The sequence below is a fragment of the Cucumis melo genome, chromosome 4 (genome assembly GCF_025177605.1).
Source record: "Cucumis melo cultivar AY chromosome 4, USDA_Cmelo_AY_1.0, whole genome shotgun sequence".
NCBI lineage: Eukaryota > Viridiplantae > Streptophyta > Magnoliopsida > Cucurbitales > Cucurbitaceae > Cucumis > Cucumis melo.
In genome coordinates this window covers 778,308-803,755 of record NC_066860.1, presented here as the reverse complement: position 1 = coordinate 803,755, position 25,448 = coordinate 778,308, and the positions used below count along the sequence as shown (strand labels likewise).

The window sequence follows — 25,448 nt, the reverse complement described above, 5'->3', positions numbered from 1 at the left end:
CGGTCTTCTTGTGAAGTCGAGAGGACTCAAGGAGAGCAGAGGCCTAGCATGACACATAATAACATTGCATATTTACTTTGGATTGAACTCACAATTAAAAGTAACTTCCAGCAAGCAGTTTTTCCACAATTGAGATGGAGCTTACAATCATTTTCCTTGGTCCTATGTTGACCCATTCCATCTTGAACATAAGGACAAATCCAAATGTAGAAGAATGGTTTCACACAACAAATAGTCACGACTTTTTTTTTTTTTTTTCTGAAAAGTTCAGGTTACACAAGTAAAGCCTCTGGGAAAAACCTCTTGGTTATACACAAGTGAACACAAGCGGACACAAGCATTTGGACCCGCTAAAACACCACAGTGGAGTGAGAAACAAATAGTACAAAGCATACTTCTATCACATGATGGTGCAGCGGCTCTTTTCTTCGGCTGCCTGAGGAGCAACTTGCTGAAACCTGTGAGACTCGGATGGGTTGTACGTGAACTCCGAAGTATCCAGCCCATACTGTTTCAAGCAGAAAAAGAAGAAAGTCAGAATCGAAATAAATTGTGAAAAAGAACATGCCATCAGATCATATATAAAGTAGTTCATGGTCTGGGACAAAAGCAATGATGACACCCATGCAAATCTCCAATTAAGAGCTCTGTTGTGCTCAATGTGAACCAATGATGACACCCAAAGTTTGCAGGTGAATTAAAATCAAAAGGTCAAGGGTTTATCAGTATAAGTAGGTAGGCAAAAAGATGCCACCTACGATTCTTAGGGAAACAGAAAGACTATTTAACAATTAATTTTCTCTCGTCTGACATATTTATACCAACTTCAAATGGAATCTCCCAACAGATAAAGTGCCAAGAGAAGTCCTAGTATCTGAAAGGAATGATATTTGGGAGGCTAGAAATATTATTAGGGAATTAAAGACATTAATACTTAGCCAAGGAATTCGTTAGCCGGAGTTGACTAAATAGAATGAGCGAGAGGAGTAGAAGGTAGGCAATTGTTTAGTGGGTTAAAGTGAGAAGGTCTAAATATCACGAATTTCCTCTATATGTTATCTTCAATATATTTTAGCTATTCGATTAATATCAGGATCAATTTCCTATCCTATAGTAAATGAAAGAATAGAAGAAAGGAAAACTTTGCCGTTGACTTGTATATCTTTACATTGTCATTATTTTCAGTGGGAAAATTCAACCTAGAGAAGGTTATACCTTTTCCCTCATTCGTGCACTCCAAGCATCATTTCGACTTGGTCGTTGATCAAGTGTCCCAGCAACAGGCACACCAGTTGCTGGAGCAACGGGCCTATTGATCAACGGTTGTCGGATTTGTTGCCTTGGAGCAATGTACTCATCATCACTGTCATAGTCTACAGGTCTGTTTGCTGCACGAACCACAAGAGCCAACAAGAAAAGGAGAGCCTGCAAATACAACAAAACAGTAATTTTTTTGGTTAAGAAACAAAAGGATGATGTTCCAAAAAGAGCAAGATCGACCTAGGGACGGAGGTAGAGGGCACCCCCAAACAAAAAACTATGAGAGCCTTCCAATCATTGTCACTGACAATCATCAAAAGGTTGTATTTACAAAAGAAGTTCGTGTGTAGAGAAATCTATCAAGATATTGTATTATTACAAAGTGGAACTTTTGATCTCACTGGGAGAGAAAAAAAAAGGAGATATAATCGGTGAAAAGCAAATCCATGGCTATTCATGGTAAAAGGGAATTCGAAGCTATGTGGCTTAGGCAAAACTAAAAAACATACAGTTATTAAATCAATTAGGAGGCAAAAGAAACCCAACTACGTTGAAGCAACATTTCAAGTATTACAAGTTGTGAGTTCTCTTGTGATCAACACAGCAAATTTTATCATTGATGTAAAAGTAGAATGAATTGATATGGAATCACAAATTGGAATTTAAAACCCGACAAATCACACATGTTAAACTCATCCTGAAAAAAAAATCCTCTAAACCAAAATTCACTAGACAAAGAAATGGATCTCTAAAATTTAATGAAGGGTGTAAAAGTACACATTGCCAGTGGCGGATCTAGAAAATATATTGACGGGGGCTAAAAGAAAAATATGAAAAATAAATTACATAGGTAAGATTTGAACCTGTTTGGGGGGCTGACAATCAAAGTAACCACTAAGCTAATGGTAACTATTAACAATTAAGTAGCTTTCTTTATATATATTATACAAAGGCAATAAAGTTGAGGGGGGGCTCGAGCCTCCCCTGGGCCTATGCTAGATCCGCCGGTGACATTGTTGCCGAGAGAATTTCAGTAAATAGTAGATAACTAACTAAAATAAGATTAAACCCAGATCATAAAAAGAATAAAAATTTCAAACGTCATTTGAATCTTAAAACAAAAATGGACTATCTTATTGAGATTAAATTAGCATATTGATTATTGATACTATCCATTCAATAATTAAATCAAAGTTTTCCAGCAATATATTCTATTAATCATTATATCAAGGGAAGAAATCAAATTATATTCATAAACTTTAGGAGTTGTATTAACTAAAACCATTACATTTGTTTGGAAAACATGTGATATTTAATTGTATTAATAAAACCCCCAAACTTTTGTTAGCAAATCAATTAAAATGCTTATTTAGGATTTCTCTTTAGAGGTGTCCATGCTTCAACTACAATTGTCCATTTGTAAAACCAACATTTGGAGAAGTCTTCACATGTGTGAAAATTAATGCAATGATGATTTTCAAAGGTAGTCATAATGAAAAGTCTAAATTGACTCTAATATTTTGATTGCTAAAACTAAAAGTTCTAAGTTTCATACAATGTTTTTAGAACAAAACCTAAAGGTTGTAAATTGATACACTTACAAAAGTTTAGGGACAATCAACATTTCTGCTATGTTAGCCCTCTTAGTTATGGAGTTAGAGCATCACTTAGTTATGAGGTTAGATCATCACTAGGCCCTTTTACCCAACGATGTCCGCCATCATGCTAGTCTAAGATTCAAACACTCCAAAAGGGGGTTCACGTACCTCAAAAATTATAGTTCCTAATGCAACCCATCTGATGATTTTCCACTTGTTCTCCAGAAGTTCATAGATCTTATCAAAGTTTCCTGTTTTGTCCCCAGGAATTTCCTTCAGGATAAGAAGAAAGAGCATAAGAAAATGAACTTATATGTTAAATTTTAGTTTGTGAATGAATACTCACATCTCTCCAATTTTTGTCAAAGAATATGAAGGCAGCACATCCTAGTTGCACCAAAATCAGTAGAAGCAATAAAATCGAATACTGTGATCATTAAGGATATGGTAATATAAAACTCAAATGAAAACAGATATCAAACTTTTTAGATTCAACTTTATTTGTTATCATTAATATGTTGTATTATATTTAGGATCACCATCTTATCTCTATGAATATTGTAATTATCGGAATGCCAATAAGTGGTTCCCTGGTGGCCTAATTGTTTCATCAATAATTGATAAATCAAACAACAATGCAGACATGCAGACAAATAGGATACACAACTTAAACAGCATCCACTACGTGTTGCAGCTCCAATACAGCCAAAACAAGAGACAACAAAGACAATGACTCCCGTAGCAATGAACAAATATATGAACCTGCAAAAGAATTAAAATAAAAGAAACAGATTAATCAGATCCGAAAATAACTGACTGACAATATGAATTTGCTTGTGTCTGAAGATTGAGGGAATCTAAACCTTTCAGATTAAAAAATTATTATTATTACAAAAAAAAAAAAGGAGGAGAAGAAGAAGAGGCAAAGATGTCACAACTCACATCCAATACTTTTGATATGGCATACCATCATTTTACAACGAGATATCTTATATTCTCAACGATACTTAATGCAATGTACTGCAGATCAATATGTACACCAGTTCCAATATATAGCTGAGACTGTCAATAAACTGGCTTGAGTTTCAATGAAATTAAGCAACATGAGTAGTGGTTGAAAATTTATAACATTACCAGTGAGCAATTCCTATTCAACATCTACAATAAAGAAAATCTCGAAGTTGATTGTAATTCACTGATACACTTAAACCGTTTCTGCTGTTAAAAAGTTATAGCGGACAACCATATCCTACGCTCATTTTTATTTTAAAATTTTATAAATGTTTGTAAGCATTCGAACCAGTTGACCCACTAAAAACCCAATCAATACTTCCCCTCTTTAACTCGTGTAAGTATGTTATGTGATTGTAGTCTTGAAGAGATTTTATGGATTTGGGTTCTTTCTGGGGCAAAAAAAAAAAAAAAAAAAAAACACAGTTCTTGAATAGGAAGGAGCTCAACCAAAAACTCAATGGGTTCGCTGACTTATCCAAATATCAGAAATCAACAAATGACAAAAGACCCTTAAACTTCTATACTGTTCTTGAAAAAGTAGAAACTATTCCACTGTGACAGCAAACTGAACTATTTCCAAACAAACAAATGGAACAACCTTAAAGCTAAATGTCACTTCTGAAACACTAAGGGACAAAACAATATTGTGGAATGTATGGGAAATCCATAATTTTTATATCGTCAATGAGTGGAATCATAATTTAGGTACTTCATAAACCCACCACATCGTTCAATCATGTACCACTTGATCCTTCAGGTTCATTGTCTGTTTGTTTGTTTTACCTTTTCTTTTCTGAAAAGTTATCATATTCTTACACCAGAAATTGGGGGAGGGCGAAGATGGGGATCTCGGGCTCATGGCCACTAAACCAATGATTTATGAAGCTCAATCATGCCCTTTGTTATTTTCCAGAATATTTTGCTTCCTAAATTCCGCAATTACAAGCAGCAAGAAACATACATGTTACAACTTAAACGGTAAATTTAAAAGTAAAATTCGTACCAGGCTTTTGGAAGGTTATCAAAGATGTTAGAAGACAGAGACACGGCCATTAGCATTGGTCGACCAAGCTGGACCAGATCATGATCACCACTCAAGGAAGGTCCTGGAACATCACTAGAAGATTGCAAGTACTCAACCAACAAGTAAATCCCATAGCCCACCATGGCAAGACCCAGCAGAGATAAGAAGAAGTTCAAAAGCTTCAATAGGCACTCAAAGCACCCTCTGCAGGCCATCTTATATGTACTTCCGATCCCTAAAACAACATTTCAAATATGCATCTTACATGCATTAGAACCCTAATTAATATCCAATAAAAATAAAAAATAAAAAAACCCCAACAATTTCTCAATACATACAACTAGCTACAATATCCCAAACTTAAAGAATCCGAACACGAAATTCTCCATCCAGAAAACCGAATAAATACGGATCCTCACCTATAATTAAACTACAACAACTTCAAATTTCCAAAACACCTGAACTAATAAAATCCTCAAAACTTCAAATAAACACTTCCCTTCCCCATAAATCAACAATCAAAGTGGAATTAATACCAAAAACAGCACAATTCTATCTAGATATCCCAATTCTCCGCTTTAGAATGAAATCATGCAAAATTGTTCAAATAAACATCGAAGAAAGTACGAAAGCGGACATAATCTAGCTGAAAATCTAAGAGGATGATGGAAGAAATCGGAGAACTTACAAATTGAGAGAAGATGATTATCGGATTGCTCGCTTTTGCGGACCTTGAAATGAGAGAGAGAGAAAAAAAGAAAATGGAATTTGAAAGACGGTCCAGCTCTCTTGAGGCCAGTTGGCAAATGGAATTGCACCCTAATGGCTCTTTTTAACAGAAGGACATTTCTGTCCTTACCCTTTACGCTTGGGTGCCCGGATGTTCCGGGGACAATATTGTCAATTTCGGATGACGACAGTTTGAACATTTATATTTCTCATTTGCCCCCTCATTAATTATTTATTTACATTTTACACCACCTCCCATATATATATATATATATATAATTTCAACTCCAATTTTAGTTTCATTATTTTTTTTTGGCTTTTTTTTTCAAATATCAATTTTAGGTTAAAGTTTATGGATATAAATTTATATTATTTGTTCTTTTTATATATATCTAATTAATCCCGGGAAAGAACGTACAACATTAATCGGCAATTGAGCATCGTGGATTGAACTTATGCTCGCTCGTAACTTTTCATCAAACGTTACGTTGATCACTATTTATCACTTGATCGATTATTGATGATTTGTTTAGAAAATGGTTGATTTAACTGTTTTTTAAGTTTGCTTATATGTATTTTCAATATTTGGGATTGGGGTTGAATCTCATACTCAAAAGCTTATAATGCAAGTTCATAACAGTTAAACTGTATTCATGTTTACTTTTTAGTTTACTATTGTAGATGAGAATTTGCAATATATCGTAAAACATTTTAATTTATTGAACTGTGTTGAGTATTTATAATATCTTACCATCCATTCGTAAATAATAATTTTTAAAAAAATCATTCCTACTCTTTTAGTTAACAGTGTCGGGAGATTTCAAACAACAAATTTCTTAATCATTAAACACATATTATATGAAGTTAAATTCTATTTATTTGCAGCACATTAGAAAAAATTTATTATAAAACAAAATGGAAAAAAGAGAATAAATTCTGCATTATAAAAAACAATAAATGAGACTAAATTATAGAAAAAAATCTAAAGTCTCCATTTTAAGTTTGTGTGGTGGTGTATGCCGTGGAAATCAAAACTAAAATTGTGGTTAAAATGTATTACTCTTGAAGATGTTCTTTTCGAAGTGTGTTCGTTCTTGTAACTCAGCTCCTTGCTAAAGTGTGTTTTTGTTTTTCTGGTTACTTCTCCTCTTTTTGGACGGTGTCGCTTCTTCCTCCTCTTTGGAAGATTTTGGTTTTTGCTTTTGGATCCTAACGTTCTTTCTTGATTCTCCTCTCCGATTGGTTGTGGTTAGTTGAATGATCTTTTTTCAACGAAGCTCTCTTTCAAAGAAATTGTTTGGTGAGAGGTGTGCTCTTGAATTAGGCGGATTGGTTGTTTTGTTGTTTTGGGTTTTGTTTGCGTTTTGAACTTAGACTATGATATCCTCTTGTCTTTTAGCATTATTTTTAAAATAATTATAAAGAAATCTCTTTTTAACTTTGAGATTTATTATTGGTATATAAATTTTTTTGAAATGGTTTAAGAATGCCTTTATGTTAATGTGCCACTCGTGATAGTGACATATATAATTAAAATGAATATCAAACTCGAGCACAACAAAACTTAATAATAATAATTCGTTTAATTTAATCTTTTGGAAATTTTCCATTTATCAAACTATATAAATTAAATTTAGACTTTTAAAATCATAAAAATCAAATTATTTTGTAAGCTCAATTCAATTCGTCGAATATGGTGTTAAGTCACTCACCATTAAGGAATTATATTCAAACACTTAAGAATATTAAAACGTTTTAAAAATTGATCAAATAGACGTTAATTTCAAACTCTAGTGATAGAAAAAATGCAATTTAAAACAATATTTTTATCTAAATAAATTACTGTTATTCCCTTCCAAAAGAAGTAATATTGTTTAACAAACATGGTTAAAATCAGGGTGATCTGGAGCCGTCGATTTGAGGAGGGACGGTGGAGATTCCTTGCTTAGAAAGCTCTGTGAGAACACTCTCTGTAGAAGGAGGCTTAAGCCCTAATGGAAGGGGTGACCATGGCTGCCTCATTGCCTCTTTTACAATCTTGTCAACCACCTCCTCATCCTACCAAAAACAATTAATCAATTTATTAGTTATTTAAATCACATCTCATAAACTCCATTGGATAATTATTTGATTTTTCTTTTAAAACAATCGTAATTTTTTTTGTTACGTGTAAGTATCGGTATAAATAGTTAGAAGTTTAGCCAAATATTAAAAACAAAAACAAAATTTCATTTGATTTTTTTATTACAAGGAAACACAATAGAAGTATGAAAGTAGTATTTATAATTTAATTTTTAAAAAATAACTAAGCAAGTTAACAAACCAATTTAAAAACGATAAATGGAAGTTTTTGGCTTTGATAACTATTACGTTTTTTCTAATCTTATCTATAAAGTTTATTGTTTTGTTATTCACCTTTTTATTGATATTTTAAAAAACAAACTAAATTATTTAAACTAGAAATAAAAAAGGTTTTTTGAGAATTCTTTTTTTACTTTTTTTTTTTACAAAGTCGGTTTAAAAAAATAAACTGTGAAAACTTTTCAAAAATAATTTTGAGTAACAGACAAAATGTATTTTTCTTTTTTTAAAGATAAAGATTTTTAGATTAGATCAAAACGAATAATCACATAACGCAAAAGAAAAGGAGGTATATATATTACTGGTTGAAGATCAAATAAACCCTGAGGCATGCCATAGCTCTTATTTACTGTATGCATATTGTGTTGTGATGCTGATACAAGCTGCAAAATAGCCAAAAAAGAGCAGCCATAATTAAATAAATAAGGAAGGTTAAATCTCAGTTTACCTCTAGGTAAAAAGAAAAAAAGAACTCCATATTTCTCACCTGAGGATATGAAAAATATGGAGCATGAGAAGGCGGCATCACAGGGCAACCCCATGTATCAGCTTGCACCTACAACAAATAGTTCAACGGATATGACAATGCTATGTTTATTAAACTATACGTTCTTTGAAGGGAGATTTTTAAATTAAAAAAAATGAGTACTTACAAAATAGAGCAAAATTTTATTTCTGTAGATACTGATAAGAATTTATATCAGTGCGTAGATTTTTGTTGATGTCTATCATTGATATAATTTTAAATTTTGCTATATTTAGCAAGTATTTTTAACAATTTTTCTATCTACAATAGTACGTCTTTTTTAAAACATATCAACCTTCATGGAAGAATAAAATTCAAAGTCAATGAATTCATGCATTTACATGTTTGTGAAATTAGTTTCTAGTATTCAACCATAAAGTGTCCAAATATCTGATACATGTTAGAGGACATGAGTAGGTCCACACCAAAGAGTTCACGCTTCTTAGACCACTTGTTTGTTTGTTTTTTTACAATTCATTCTATTATTTCGTTTGTTCTTGTGAGGAATAGTAGCTTTAAAAAGTTTGAAACAAAACAATAAGTCTATAATATACATTAAAAGAAATAAATTTGTACAAGTTTTGAAAATAAAACAAAATAGATGTATCCAAAAATTTATTTTTGTTTCTTATTCTTTAAGTACCTACCATTTGAAAGCGAGAAATCTTACTGTTAGTCCTAAGTATGTCTAGAACATTACTTTAGTGATCGACAAGATCACTTTCTATAAAATGTTGATGTTTGACAAACGCTCAAATCATAATATAATAATTCAATTTATTTTCATACAGTCCTATTGAACTTTGGTTCCAACCTATTAAAAGTAATTTCCATATATTTAAAGTTGATTTTGAATTATTCTGTTTGGTTTAGAAAATGCTTTTGGAATTACTACATTAATAATTACTAAAAAAATATTTTTTACTTTTAGAAAATATCGAAAAATAAGTGAGATAATTTTACTCAGAAAAGGGATTAATTATTTTTTAAAAAATTATTGTGATTTTAGATTTTTCCAAAAATAATTTTCAACTTTTTTTTTTTAAGAAAAGTAATTTTAACAATGACAAAAGCAATTTTAATTCCATGAAATTCATTCCTAAACATTCTCTTTTTGCGTTTTATGCAAAGAACTACAACGTATTTAATGTGGTTGTTTGGGACTAGACCCATTATTTGATAGTGAACTCAAAGAACAAGAAAACGTTACCCGTGCATAGGAATTCCAGGGCTGAATTCCAGGTTGTGGCCAATGGCGATAACCAAACGGACCACAGACGTGGATATTAGGTGGACGGTCATTGGTCTGTCTCCATGTTGGATAAACAGCAGACACTGATATTCCACAGTTTGGATGATAAGAAGGGTAAGCCATTATAGGTTTCAAGTGATTGGTTTGTAATGTACTTCTTGGATAATGTGACCACCTTGTATTTTCTTCTCTCTGCATCACATGTTTCTTTTGCATTCTATACTTCTGCTTAAACAAAATTAAAAAAAGAAAAAAGAAAGAAAGAAAAGGTGTCAATTTGGCAAGTAATTAACAAAGAAATTAGGAGGTGAAGAATTTTTAGAATATGGAAGAGAGCAAAGTCAGGTGGCCACCTGGAGATGACTTGCAATGTTGTGCCTTGTCAAACCTTCAACTTTCATAAGCTCAAGTATTTTGGAAGGAATTGCATGATCTATCCCTAACTGTTCAACTGCTTGAACAAATTTTCTGTGTAGCTCTGGGGTCCAGTCCACCTAATAAACCATATACCATTCAGAATCTCGTAAACTACGAAGCACAAACGAGTCATTTGAGGCTGGATGATGTTCGTGTCAGATACACAAATTTCCATGGTTTATTTTTAGTTTCAGACGTGTGGAACATGCTTGGGACACTTCTTGAACCTGCCTGGGACACTTTTTTGAAAAACAACTATCCAACCTTTTATGTTGGACCCCAACTTAAATTCCAACTCACCTATATGCTTAAAGAAAAGGGAAACTATTTTTTTAACCAAAGATATAAAGGACATAAACATAAAACGTGTCCATGTCCGTGTCCATGCTTCTTAGCCTGTAAATAGGAAGTTTTTTTTTTCTTTTAACATTCATGATATACTTGGCTAGTTTATACACAAGCAAACAATCAATGACCCTATAACATTAAGTTGTCATCCACATAAATTTGTGGGTGTGTGTGTGTGGCCACCACAGTCAAATGATAACTCGACTTTGGCATGGAGGTGTAAAAGTTACACTGGATTCTTTTGTAAGCAGTTTTCATAAAAGCGACTTCAACATTTTGCCTATTTCATGTGTTTAAATTTTTATCTAGATGAGTGACATTCTTGAATAAGAAACACACTTTCACAAAAAAATCGCTGCGTGGATACAAAGAAATTCCAGATGCAGGAACTTAATATATGCACACAAAAGACACTCCTCATTAAACGTAACATTAATATTACCTTTGTGTCGGATAATTTTACCTTTGTTTTCTTCGCTTTGGATCCAGCAGATTGGTTCACACCAGTTCCTTGGATTGAGTTCTCAGCAGCTAAAGGATCACTCTCGACACCAAATTTTTTCTGCAAAGGGATGATAAACGTTACTCGCTGCCATCATTAAACAAACTGCATAGTTCTTGTCTTCTTTGACCATTACCTTGTCAGATAATTGAGGTTGGCCCTCCTGAATGGGGCCTTCACAAACTAAATCATGTGAAGTAGTTTCGACGAATTTAGACTGCACGTCCTTGTCCTTGCAATCTGTTTCCATTGAACAGTTCATTTGATCTCCGCTTTCCCAGCTACCTTGCCTAGATGCTCCAAGGTTCAGTTGAGACTTATCATCACTTCCTTCTGGTTGCTCCCACACAATGTCCTGAATCCAAGAAAGAATTTCCATGTCTTCCGGAACTCCATTCTTGTCTTCATTCTCTAATTGGAGTTGCATCAAGGATGCTACGGATTCTTCACCCGGCTTTGAAGTATTGGAATACGCCTTCTCAAAATATTGCCGGTCAATACATTTGTCAATATAATTCTGTGTTTTTTTTTTTTGCATATCACAATTTTTGCTAGAACTGAACAATACCTTGTGAATAACATGCTGCCAGATATTCCTGAGTTTGTCCTCTGAGAGCGGTTTCAGCAAGAACTCAACTGCACCAAGCTGAACGTGAATTGTAAATCTAGATGCATAGACATTAATGCAAAACCATAGTTATGAGAATCAACTATTGGAGAACACACACATGATAGGGGAAAGCTTTCTGCAATCAGTCAATCTATACAAAGTAACCAGTCCCGAAGAAACTTGAAAGGCCCGAGCTAAACTAATGTCCAGTTTTGGAATTACCAAAGACAGAGGCCATTTAAAGAGAGATTAGACTAGAATCCTTACTGCAATGCACTTCATCATGGTACTTAAGCAATGAACATCTGAAGTCACTGCGCCAAAGAAAAACATAATCTCAGTGGCAGGTCAGAAACCCAAAAATTAGTTGAAAGAAGTTGTTAAACCTGTCTTGTTTATTCTGAGAACCTAGCTTTGCTTTTTTTAAGTAGTACAACAGCATAAGGGTGAGATTTGGACCTTTGACCTTTTGTTCCGAGATAGATATTTTAAACAGTTTTTGTTGTTAACTTACTTATTATAGGCAAGTCCTTGGAAGCTCCAAGCAACTTAAAAATCTCATCGTAATTTCTTGCACAAACCTGTGACCAAAGATGGATCCAAGAACTTAAACAAGACAGTGAATATTATCAAGTAAACATACCAGAGGAGTCAGCTTAGGGCCTAAATGTATAATTCCGTTCAGAAAGTCATTAGCCATACCTCCAGAATCGCAACATGGAAGTTTCCCGGTGTGTTCAAAATTGCTGACAAAGCTTCCTTTTCATCAGTGCAGGAATAAACTGCAGTATGACAAGTGAAACTTCTCAACGCACAGAAGTACAAAAGAAAGTAAAAAAGGAAACTTCTTAAAGGAATGGAGAACCTGAAAATGGGATCAGTGTACCAAATCAGATTTCAACAAGTTAATAATATTTGGAAATACACATTTTGCGAAAAAAATAGTGAAACTCTATAGTCGTTGAGTAGAAATAAGTGCATTTTCAATCTGTTCATAATTCCAGCTATAGTAACAATTTTTAATAAAAAAATATTAAACATAGTTTTGGTACTTGAACTTTCATTAATGTACTACTTTGGTCTCTATTCTCTATTTTTTTATTATTTCTTTAGAATTTCAACTTTAGTCCTCGAGCATAATTATATTCCATATGTACTCCCTACAATAAAGATGTATAACTAATTTATTGACAATGTGATGTCATCTCACTCATGATCATTTTTTCAATAAATACTAAATATGCAGTATACTTAAAGTTTAAGGTCCAAAATCAAATTTCCAACCAAAAGGAACATGGATGGATAAAAGTTCGAGCCTCAAATCATAACCAAGCCAAAAAAGAAAGAGGGCTAAGTTATACATGTAATTAGCATCCAAAGGTGGATTCTAGAAAAGAGAATGCATATCTCCTCAAGCAATCAAGTACCTTAAGATAGTTTCTTTAGAGCGTGAGTAAAGAAAACATAGTTGAATCTTGAAAAAGACAGCAAAGAAACATCGATTTTAAAGAAAGAGAATTTCTAACAAAAAGATATTTTGAAATGTCTCACCAACATACTCCATTTCCTCAAGTTTTGATCTTATCTCGGTCGCTGAGCAACTGTCCCTATCAAGAAGAAGAACCCTCAGACCCTTAGGGAAGTCCTTCCATTCTTGTAAATCGTCGGCAGTGCAAACCATAGCTCGCTTGGCATGTTTCTTCTTATATCACTGCTCATCGGCAAAACTCAAACATATTCAAACCATAAACTCATTTCAAATGGAAATTTCAACATATCTATATAAAGAAAAACATCGAACAGCCAATCGAAATCTCACAAATGGAGCGAAACGCTCGAGGAAAAAAGTAAAACAAATGCACACAGACGTCTCAGCACAAGAGACTACTCGCGAAAACGATAATGCATTTACACAAAAAGGCACATACACTATACAGTAACCATAAACATCCTGAACTCCATTAATGAAGCAGAATACCATTATTCGAAGACTAAATTCTCAGAAAAACTTATATTCCCAACGTAACGCATCAGGAAACAACCAAACATAGAGATAGAGAGATTTAAGAATCATATCGAATATCGAAATCCTTCCAACAGAAACGAAAATCAAACTCATAACAATCACAGGAGCATAAAAAAAAAAAAAAAAAAAAAAACAACGCTGGAACATTGAGGAATTAAAAAAAAAAAGGCGAAAAGAGAGGGAAAGGATATTACATCAATCACGGTTTCGTGTGTTGTTGCTCTGACGGACTGGTACGTAGGTTCAGCATCTACACAAATAAAGCAAGAAGAAATGGAGAGAGAGTGGAAATGTGAGAGATCACGGATCCTTAGGATTGCGGACCACAGCACTGCATCCATGGTAATGAAGAAAACTGTGGAATCTGTGGTTCAGTGTCAAAGATAGAAAGAAAAATTGAAGAGAAGAAATGGAAGAAGGAAAGCTTACAGTGTGAGAGATGAAGAAAGAAGAAGGAAAATTGGAGCGTACGTAGTTGAAATACTTTTGCGGGCTAAAGGATGATCTATTTATTGGGAGTGTTATTCTTCCCTTTCTAGAAATTAAAGTTTCAGTTTACACTGTAGGCTTCAACTTTTTGTACATCGTCACTCAAATACACACATGTGATGTTTTCTTAACAAATTAATAAAATATAAATGTCTTTTATAATTTCATGGGGCCGTTTCCGTATTCTATAAAATTTTATTTCATTATATATTTTAAAATATATGTAATTAGTGAAATTTAAATCTAAATATAAAAGGGTAAAAATTAAATATAATTTTAACTTATGAAATTGATATTATCTTAGTTTATATATATATATATATATATATATATATATATATATATATAATATAAGGAGTGTGTTTGGTAGTGATACCAAAATCACTTTTGCAATTTGTCGTAAAAATATGTTATTTGACAACCTAAAGAAAGTGATTTTGGAAAAATAAGAAATCATTCAAAATTAATTTTGTGCGATGATGGTGGAAAAAAGTGATTAACCGATAATCATCATCTTATTTTATGTAGTATTTTTGAAATACCCTTTTTAGTAATTTGATAGTTTTAAAATTACTTTTAGTATCCAGCGTAATAATTGAAAATCAATTTTAAGAGTTTGTAACTAAACATAAATTTGATTGATTAGAAATCAATTTTACAAAATCAATTGTACCTAATTTTTTTTCTCTAAAATCACTGCTTCAACTATCACTCTCAAACATATCCAAAGTTGAGGGAAGGCTCGAGCTCCCTTGACATTTGCTAAATCTGTCGATGACTATAATAATTTTGCTAAGAATCTGCATGCGCTTGCTATTTCAAATGATATTATATTCTATCTTCAAAATTTTTTTAAATCTTTTTACCACGTGATTACTATTTTCTTTTCAAGCTAAAATAATTTATGTCTAAATACATTATTATAACACAAACTAAAATAATTTACACTTCAAATACAAACTATTATAACCCAATTATAATTATCCAGCTCTTTACCTTATATACTTTGGATGCTATATTGTTAAAATCAAAATGTATTTAGAATACATTTTAAAGTATTTAATTTAGAAAATAAATAATTATCGATAAAATTAGAGTGTCTAGTAACTTTTAAAAATAGTTTCTAAGTATATTTTAAATAGTTTTTATCTAAAAAGTTTATATAAATAAAGTTTTAGATAATGGTATTAATTAACTTAAAATTTTAAAATAAAAATAAAAAGAATAAAAATCTTATTAAAGAGACCATGATTAATCAAAATCCCTATGTTTGTACACTATTAATACGTAGGTTTACATAGTTCTCTAAAACTAATTTATATCCATGCATGGGTTTATATAATTTATATCCATGCATGGGTTTATTTTTCTTAAATTAAAAAGTTACATAAAAGAAAAGAAAAATGTAAAAATGCAAATATATATACAAATTTAGAGGATTTTGTGAAACAATAATTCATGGGAAGCGGCAGCGGCAGCGTCTTTCGGCAATTTGAAAAGAAAAACCGGATCGCAAGAATCAAGGGTTTGTCATAAAAAGGCATAGAACTCACCAATGGAACTGTGCAAGTGAGCATTAGGTAATCACAGATTCACTTATCTCATTAATTATATATTCACTGATTGAATTTGAGGAGTTCTGATGTAAATAAAATGGTAAACTAGGTAGGAAAAAATATGATAGACTGAAAAACCGAACAAATTTATCAAAATTGATTGGATCGAAGGTGGTCGATGATGGGTTGGAAAAATTCAAACTGACAACATTTGAAAAAAAAAAAAAACTCCAAATGCTTAAGACGACCTAAACTAATTGACAAAGGTAAGTCGACTCTGACCGACCAATGTTCACTTAAAAATAGGTAAAAACTCAACGTTCTTATAAAATACAAAGACATTTTAGTCATTAAATGCATACTATATGGTAGTTGAATTATGTTTTTGATGTAAGCATTTAACTATACAAACATACCTTATTTTCAATTAAAAATGAAAAAAGAATATTTTTTGATCCATATGTATTTGAAGTTTAATTTCGATTTGATTCATACATGTTTCGTAATGTTTCATTTTAGTCCTTAATTTTGAATTTGATTTTAGTTTTGGTTCTTGATTCCAAAATATTACAATTTTTGCCTTCTAATTAAAATTTTATTTCAGTTTGGTCCATAAATTTTACTGCGTACACATTTTCCGTCTTTGACATTAATTTAAAATAATTGTAAAGTGTAAATTTATTTTTAATAGTGATGAACTATAGTTAAACTTTAACTAATTATAATTATTTCAAAGTTAAATAATAGATTATACCATCCAAATAAAGTTCGATGTTAAAAGTATAAATATTGAAATCTAATATTAGATTGAAAGGAAAACTTAAATATCAAAAATGAACCGTAAGATTTTGAAGTGTAGGAATTAAATTGAAACCAAATTTAAAAACTTGAAAACAATGCTCAAAATTAATGGACCAAAAAGATGTTAAGTAATATATCATAAACTCACAAATTTGGAATTAAATAAAGTTTTGATTATGAAGATGAAAGAGGCATATGGATTGTCACTTTATGTAATATAATAAAATAGAGAATGGTGTGACAATGCATTTAGTGGCGACAAAACTCAACTTAAGTTGGGCAACGACACACTGCTTATTACAACTTTTACCTTTTAAAGTAAAATATTTTCAAAATAAAATAAGTAAAATATACTTTTGGTCTTACCCAAAACAAAAAAGAAAAACAGAGAGAGAGACAATATTTTTGGGTGAAGATGACCGATTTCTACTCATCTTTGATTGATTATAGGAGTGTAAATGAGTTGGGTTGGAGAGATCGTTGAACCAACTCGGTTATTCGGATTGGTCAAATTGACAACCAAAATAAAATCTTCGGCCCAACCCAACCCAACCCTCAAAATTTGAAAGTTGAGTTGTAGAATTATTTATTTATTTTATTTTTTTTATTTTTAAAAAACTCAAATGTTAAATATCAAAATTCAACTTATCTATTGTAAACTTCAAATCAATAATATTTACGAATTATAATATTTATAAGTTGTAATATATATTTTAATAATATTAAAAATTTGGACTTGGTTGGGTCAATTCAGATTTTAAAAAATGTAACTCGAATTCAACTCATAAAAAAAACATAAAAAAGTTTAACCTATCCCAAATTCTAAGGTTAAAGTTAAAAAATTGATGAAGATGGGATTCTAATTCAAGATGTCACATCATTTACATATTAAACTTGGAGATTTAAGAGGACAAATTTTGAAAATTTAGCGGCAACATGTAACTATATCTTTTACTAGAAATCAGTACTAAAAAGATATATTTTAAAAACTTAAGAACGAAAAAGACCTACAACACTAAAAAAGAATTGTAATTTTGCTAAATAATAAATTAGGGTTTTTGTAAAAATAACAGAAAAAATGTATGAAAATAGAGTTTATTTCACTACATTTTCTAAATTGCAAAAGTAACAAATTTAAAAGTAGATAGTCATCTGATAGCTTCCTGATAACCCTCCGATGACCTTTGATGGCTATCATATTTGCCATATTAGTAACATGCAAAAAAGAGGTGTTGTGGGATATTTTTTTCTTAATTTTTTAACATTTTATGCAATTTTCGTGATAAATTATTATGATTGAAACTCAATTGGAAATGGAATATAGGAATTGATGGACAATTTGGATATACGTAGATATCAATTATTAAGGTTAAGTTTAGCATTGACAAGTCAACTCGAGACATTAAATTGATTTCATATGACAACTAAATAATCAAAACACTATATTGAATAATAAAAATCATTATTTAATTTTCTTTTAGCTAAATAGGAAAGAAATTATTCCCATTTCTTCTTTTCCTTTTCTTCAAAATAATAATAATCATAATCATAATAATAATAATAATAATAATAATAATAATAATAATAATAATAATAATAATAATAATAATAATAATAATAATAATAATAATAATAATAATAATAATAATAATAAATGGCTATTTTCTTTCCACCTCAATGTAAAACAAAAAAGTGTCATAGAAATGTGCTTTTGATATGATCTCACCATTTAAATTAATGTATATGAAATATAGTTTCTTTCCCATGATTGAAATGTCTAAAAGTTTTACCTCTTATTCAATTTTCACTTTTTTTATTTTATCTACGAATTGTAATAAAATAATACAAAAAATGTAATGACGAAAGTTGAGAAGTCAATTTTGTCAAATAGGAACGAAACGCAATCTCAACAAAGAAAAAAAAGTTGAAATCCTTAACGATGATACATCTCTATTAGTGGTTGGTCGTTGGAGTTGATCATTCGAGGTAGTTGTTTTGAAAAAAAGATCTAAAAGTTTTACTAGACTAGATCGTAAGTGATAGACCAAAGGCAGTGGTATGTTGTGTCAACGAGTATAATGAAAAAGCAAGGTAGGGTGATTGAGATCGAGATTTTTGTTAATTTTATATATTATACAAATTAGAAATAATTTAATCATAATTTTATTTTCCCTAAATTAATCAATAAAGAATATTTATGTATAATCGTCTCACTTAACCATATAAAACCGAATGTCAAAGTAGAAAGGTTGATTAGGAGAAATTGTGTATGGCTTTCTCTATCTCTCCCGATTCCATTCTCCAGTTACGTGATATTTCATATAAAGATCAGAGTGGAGATTATCATAAACATTTATCAGAAATTAAAAATGTCCTTTTTATCCTGAATTGCATAATAATGTCTCTGAATACATATAACCGGTAATTTTGACTTTTATTTTTATTTTATATAAAAGCTATTAAATGACATATACGTCTTTTTTTTTCCTAAAGTTGCGTAATAATAACTCTTAATTGATCTAGTATATACCGAACAAAGTAATTAAAAAAAAAAATCAAAATCATCAAACGATATACTCGATCAATAATCAAGAGACATTATTACACCATTCAAAATAACAAATAGATGAGACTTGAGAGAATTGACGTTACTAATCGATTGAAATGCTAACACACATAGAGGAATGAAACCCTAACATGTGTAGTAAATAATAGTTGATAAGAAAATAAGACAAGATTGGTTGAGTTATGTTTACTTTTTATCATTTCATGAAAGGAATTGTTGAATTGTGTACGAAGTTAATATATTTCACAATGTAATCAATGATTAGTAATTATATCGAGACATCACTTCTTGGGCATCTCTAGTTGATATGAAAGAACATTCAAACAAGTTAAGCACAATATTTTTCTTTAGAACACAAAATATTATATATTCTTTCTAATTCAAGAGAATGTAGGTAATAAATTTGATAAATGTTAAATACTTTTTCTTTATTACATTGTTTGTTTAGGGTACTTTTGGAATTATTTGGAATTTTATATCAATATCTATGTGGCTAAGATCATGAAACGTGTATATATATATATATATATATATATATATATATATATATATCATTCTCGTTCAACTATTTTATGTTATTAATATGATTTTAGTTCATATATTTTTAATTGTCTGATTTTAAAATTTTATTATATTTGATGGATATTTGTGACACTGAATTGAATTATAAAACGTAGGTTCAAAAACTCAGTAACTGAAGTGTAAAGTTATTTAGTTAGAGAAAGGTACGTGGTTTATCGATAAGATATTCAAACTTTGATAACGAATATCGTTAAAGTTTGTAAAAGAGTTAAATCATTTGATACCAATTCTACTGCAACACGTTATGGTGTTACTAATTGAAATTACATCGATCTAAAATAAAACAAAAAAAATAAGAGAGGATAAAGATAAGAATTATGATATTTGAATTTAGAAAAAGAGAGAAGAATGTGGCCTACCAAATGGGCAAAGGAACTTTACATATAAAAGACTACTCAACACATTAATGATTTAATCTTTTAGCAAAAAGAAAAATCATAATGATGATTTTGAATTCTTTCTTTTTACACAAAAATGGTTTTTGAATTCTTCTTTTTTAGGCACATAGTTTGGCAGCCCACAGATTGTTGTCTTGTGGCTCTCAACATTTTTGAGCTTTTTTAAATACGAAAAGAAAAGGCTTCAATTATAGTTTTTTTTTTTTTTTCTTTTTTTTTTTTCTTTTTTTTTTTTTTTTTGAGTTTGAGAGTTAAAAGAATTATACTTTAAAACTATTATTATTTTTGTCTTTAATTGATATAAATCAAAAGATTAAATATAATTGCATGATTACTTAACTTTATGTCTGCTTAGTTTTAAATCATGCCCAAAGATACTTATTATGTATGACAATATATTTGAAAAATTGGATTGTTTTCAACCACAATAAAGATCCTTTCTGTGTGGTCAAATTTCTTCATATTCTATTATATATTATCTGTTTTTTTAAAAAAAAATATTAATTAAATAGATATCCCTTCCAATTTTATGAACAAAAGATATTTATGTTTTATGTATTTTTTGGATTCTAAAATTTGATTTTAAAATTTTTAATATAAATAAATAAATTGAGTTGAAAAATTAAGAGTAAAAATAAAAAGAAAATAGATTTTTTTAAGGAAACTAAAAGACAAGACAAAAAATAATGAAGACAGTATATAGGAAATAAAAAAAGAAAAAAAATGAAGAAAAATTATCTTTTTAATTCCTAGGATTTGATGAATATGTTCGTTTGGTACCGAATTCTAAGAATAGATCTTTTTAGTCCTATGAGAAAAAACTCATTTGGTTCTCGAATTTTTAAAATATACCTTTTTAATTCTTGAACTTTAAAAATTAGATTTAAAAACCCTTCAAATAACTTTATATTTTTATTTTAAATAATTATATGATATTTTAAATTAGAAGAATAATGTCTAAAAATCATATCTTCTTTCCATCTAATCTTAAAAATTTTAAATATCATATAATTATCTTTAAAAGATCAACCATAAAATACTTTTAGAATCTTAAAAACCTATTTTTAAAAATTCAGATACCAAAAATGTACATTTTGAAAACTCAAGAACCAAATGTGTTTATTATTATAAACCTAACGGTCGAAAATGTTTCATTTTTAAAATTTAGGGGGCGTTTGGGGGAAGGGTTGGATTACGGGGGTTAGGGTTATGTAATCCAACCCCCGTTTGGGGGAAGGGTTATGTAACCCTAGTTTTAACTCCTTAACCCTTCCTCAACCCTTCTACAACACTTCTTAATCCTTTTTCAACTTTTCCTCAATCCTTCTTCCCAACATTATTATAACACTTCTTTCATAACACTTCCCCCAAACACATCTTATCATAACACTTCCTCCATAACCCTTCCCCCAAACGGCCCCTTAGAGTCCAAAAGTACATATTTATTAAATTGAAAATAAAAAAACATAGTTTTTCAAAATAAAAAAGAGAAAAATGTTTTTAGATCCAAACATTGGATACAAGGGTGCATCTCCTCGAGAGGACGTTCAAATAAAATAGAAAAAGAAGGTTTTTCAAGAATAATAAAAAAATACAAACTATCGATACATTTTAGTAAAAAATGACTTTTAAAGAATAAAAACTCATTATATTTGTTGATTATATTTGTATTTTAATCGTCTTAGTTAACTTCAAACTTGAAAGTGCAAAAAAAAAAAAAAAAGAAAAAAATCATTTTGTTTCAATTCAATAAATTTGTAATAATAAGAAGAAAGAATAAGAATCAATAGAGCACGTTTTAATAGAACACAAAGAAAAAGGGAATGTGATTGACATTTGACATTTGTCCTTCCCCGAGAAACATTGGGTGAAGACATTCCACGTCCCACTATGTTGCTCTTTAATACATAATTAAAAGCCTAAATTATATAAAAGAAAATACTCATAAATTTTCATTAGTTTTAAAAGTTTAAAAAATAATCTTAATCCAACGATATACTTACGAAAATTTTAAAAATTTGTTTCAAAAATATTTTTAAAATATGAAAAGTATTCCAATTTTATACAAATTTTCTCACCGACTAAGATAAAGTCCAAAATTTCAAGTTTTAAATTTATTTAACTACAACACATGGTGATAAAACACACAAATCAATCTCAATAATTTCTGTTGTAGTTAATATATATAGCTAATTGTCAAGTAAAAATGTATTTGATAGATATATTAGTGTGATAGTGTGATAATTTTTTTACTTGACTAATTATTCTTTTAGTATGTTTTAAGAAGAAATTTTTATTTTGAAATTTCGTGAGATTATGTGGAATTTTATGTTTATTTTTATTTTGAAATTTCGTGAGATTATGTGGAATTTTATGTTTATTTTTATTTTGAAATTTCGTGAGATTATGTAGAATTTTATGTTTTATTCAAGGTTTTGATGAATATATAGTGTCTTAATTTTAAAGAATTTTTTATTTTAATCGATATTTCCAAGGAAATTTGTAACGCCCCGACGTTCGAGGTAAAATTTTAGCATTTTTAAGTAAATTGTTCGGAAATTTGAGTTTTGGTAAAACGGTAAAATAATAATATAATATTGATTATATTATTATTATCGGGAATTATTATTATTATTTTAATGTTAATATTTTCTTTTATTTTATTTAAAATAAATATTAATATTCTTATTTAATATTATTATAATAATATATATTAATATTCTATTATAAATTTATATTAATTTTATTCTATATATATATATATATCATTATTATTTTTATTTTTATTATAATTAAGATTATTATTATTATTATTATTAGTTATTTTTATTACATATATATATATATTATTATTTATATATATATATATATATATATATATATATATATATATTTATTACAAAAAAAAAAAGCAAAACCCTAAGTTCGCGCCGCCCCCCATCGATTTTTTTTTTTCTCTCTTCCCTTTCCCTCCTTCCTCGCGCCGCGCCACCGATAAACCCGAGCCCCATCCATCTCCTCTTCTTCCTCCATCTCTTCCTTCCCCGTCTCTGCCTCGCCACCATCACCATCATCCCTCCTTCTTTTTCTTCTCCTTCTCCTTCTTCTTTACAGCCCCCACCGACGACAGCAGACGTCCGTCCGCCGCGGCCTCCATCCGTTTTCGCTTCGCCCCCAACCGCCGGCAGCCGTCATCTCTTCTTCTTCCTCCGTTTCTGTCACCGTCGACGGCTTCACTTCAATCGGTGTTCCCGACGCAGCACTGAACGCCGAGGAGAGCCACCCACGTCCGCCGTCGACGTCTCTCACTCGAGCGTTGTCGGGCGGAGCAAAGAAAAAGGGAAGAAAACCGACCCGAGCCACGGATCCGATTTGAGCAACCCGACCCGAGCCACGGATCCGATTCGAGCAAGCCGAGCCGAGTGAGCCGAGCCGAGCGAGCCGAGTGAGCCGAGCCGAGCGAGCCGAGTCGAGCCGAGAACCAAGCCGAGCCGAGCCGAGCCGAGTCCAAGCCGAGCCGAGCCGAGCCACCTAAGCCTTCCTTCCTTAAATTCGGTTCACGGTGAGTCTTCGGTAAGGATTGTTCTGATGTATTCCCTAACGTTACCTCGTCCGATTCGAGTTTGAATGTTGATTTAAGATATGGTCCTACTTTTCTCCCTTGAAGGTAGTGCAGAGTTGACGCTTAAGTTCTCGGGTTCCGCGGCAGACCTGGTTGGAGTTAGCTTCTTTTCCTTGGGTAAGTCAGCGGATGACCTTTTAAAACAACTGCTACTAAAGTCATCAACTAAACTTTCGTGTTTCGTTAGGTAGATCTGTCGAGCGTGGATTTCGATCGAGGGGCATAACCGAGTTTCAGGTAAGGGTTTTCCTACTACTGGACCCCGAGTCCAGGCTAAAACCGTAGTAATCCACAGGGGATTACACGGTAGTGACTGTACTGAATATCTGTATGCGTGTTGACTGTTAAGTACTGATATTATATTTTGTCTGATTAAAATATAATGTGACTGCTATTTGTGGATTGAAATTATATGTTGATGGACCTTAAAGTTACGGTTTAGTATGTAGTAAAACACTGGTCTGGTTGTGGTTCATGGAATTTGGACGGGGAAAGACAGTGAGTCCGGTTTTGGTTGGTTAGTCGTTTGGACCTAGGGCTTCCCTATTGGTGTACGAATCGGTAATGCATATAGCAACTGAGGGTGTAGATGTTTAAACCTATACTATCTGACTGACAAAGTCTACGGCGGGACTGTAATATGAATGTCGTTGGGTGGTGACTGATGTAGACAGTTTAATTTGGACTGAGGGGTAACGGTTAGCTTCATCTATGGGGTAGTGTGCCTTACGGATATGTGCGTCCTTCGGGAACACTAGACTGATATGTGCATCCTTCGGGAGCACTAGACTGATATGTGCATCCTTCGGAAGCACTAGACTGATATGTGCATCTTTCGGGAGCACTAGACTGATATGTGCATCCTTCGGGAGCACTAGACTGATATGTGCATCCTTCGGAAGCACTAGACTGATATGTGCATCTTTCGGGAGCACTAGACTGATATGTGCATCCTTCGGGAGCACTAGACTGATATGTGCATCCTTCGGGGGCACTAGACTGATATGTGCATCTTTCGGGAGCACTAGACTGATATGTGCATCCTTCGGGAGCACTAGACTGATATGTGCGTTCTACGGAACCACTAGACTGATATGTAGGGTACCCCCGAATAGGAAGTTAACTGTTGTTTCCTAACGGGCCCAGTAGTGGGTCCCTTACTGGGTATGTTTATACTCACCCTTTCCCTTCTTTAACTTTTCAGGTAGGGGTGCAGCGAGGGGCAGACCGACGAGAGGCAGGAAGGATGCGTGAAGGCCATATGGACGTGTCTGGTTTTCTTTTCGCTTCCGCCATGTATTTTGTCAGAATATTTTGACTGTGATTTTTGGACTGGTGACTTGACATTTTATTTTGTGATTTTTTTTAAATTATTTAAAATAGGGCACGAAACTGTCTTTTGTAAGGTTTATAATGTTTTAATGAATCGTATCTGGTCCGTTTTAAATTTTATGTTGAATGGTCGAGTTTTGGTATTTGGTAGTAACCTCAGCTTAGTCCGGAAAAGTTGGGTCGTTACAGTTGGTATCAGAGCCTAAGTTTTAGGATCTGTAGACTGACTTATAATGTGAGTCTGTGTTTTGTGTCCTTATGGCTGAAACGATCCTTGCCGCTCGTCAGGTACGCTCTCATGAAAGTATATGTATAACTCTACATGCATTACCTTACCTAAGTTAAACTGCAAATTCAATTACCATTTGTGACTAAAGGAATCATTGGTGGTTGTTAGGGAAATGCCACCAAGGAGAGGTGCACGAAGGGGTGGCC

The 25,448-nt window shown here is 31.6% G+C and overlaps 2 protein-coding genes across 11 annotated transcripts; both read right to left on the bottom strand.

The window, feature by feature from the left end:
* Positions 1-49: 49 nt before the first annotated feature.
* Positions 50-5,734, bottom strand: LOC103503508 (tobamovirus multiplication protein 2A). The gene is made up of 7 exons (XM_008467714.3): positions 5,585-5,734; positions 4,876-5,131; positions 3,521-3,620; positions 3,205-3,285; positions 3,027-3,131; positions 1,216-1,425; positions 50-508 (listed from the first exon to the last, which is right to left on the bottom strand). Exons 2-7 carry the CDS (start codon positions 5,109-5,111, stop codon positions 401-403), a joined length of 840 nt encoding a protein of 279 aa, XP_008465936.1. The 5' UTR covers positions 5,112-5,131; positions 5,585-5,734; the 3' UTR covers positions 50-400.
* A 1,697-nt stretch (positions 5,735-7,431) lies between these two features.
* On the bottom strand, positions 7,432-14,264 carry LOC103503507 (two-component response regulator-like APRR2). Of its 10 annotated transcripts, none has more exons than XM_051083473.1 (14): positions 14,097-14,264; positions 13,862-14,022; positions 13,193-13,352; positions 12,344-12,423; positions 12,156-12,222; positions 11,909-11,955; positions 11,600-11,677; positions 11,168-11,506; positions 10,972-11,091; positions 10,118-10,258; positions 9,723-9,992; positions 8,474-8,542; positions 8,289-8,369; positions 7,432-7,683 (listed from the first exon to the last, which is right to left on the bottom strand). In XM_051083473.1, exons 3-14 carry the CDS (start codon positions 13,320-13,322, stop codon positions 7,519-7,521), a joined length of 1,587 nt encoding a protein of 528 aa, XP_050939430.1. In that variant the 5' UTR covers positions 13,323-13,352; positions 13,862-14,022; positions 14,097-14,264; the 3' UTR covers positions 7,432-7,518. The 10 variants fall into 10 exon arrangements, with proteins under 10 accessions (XP_050939430.1, XP_050939433.1, XP_050939435.1 ...); XM_051083476.1 differs by having other exon boundaries at positions 9,723-9,989; positions 14,097-14,263; XM_051083478.1 differs by having other exon boundaries at positions 10,993-11,091; positions 14,097-14,263.
* Positions 14,265-25,448: the final 11,184 nt, after the last annotated feature.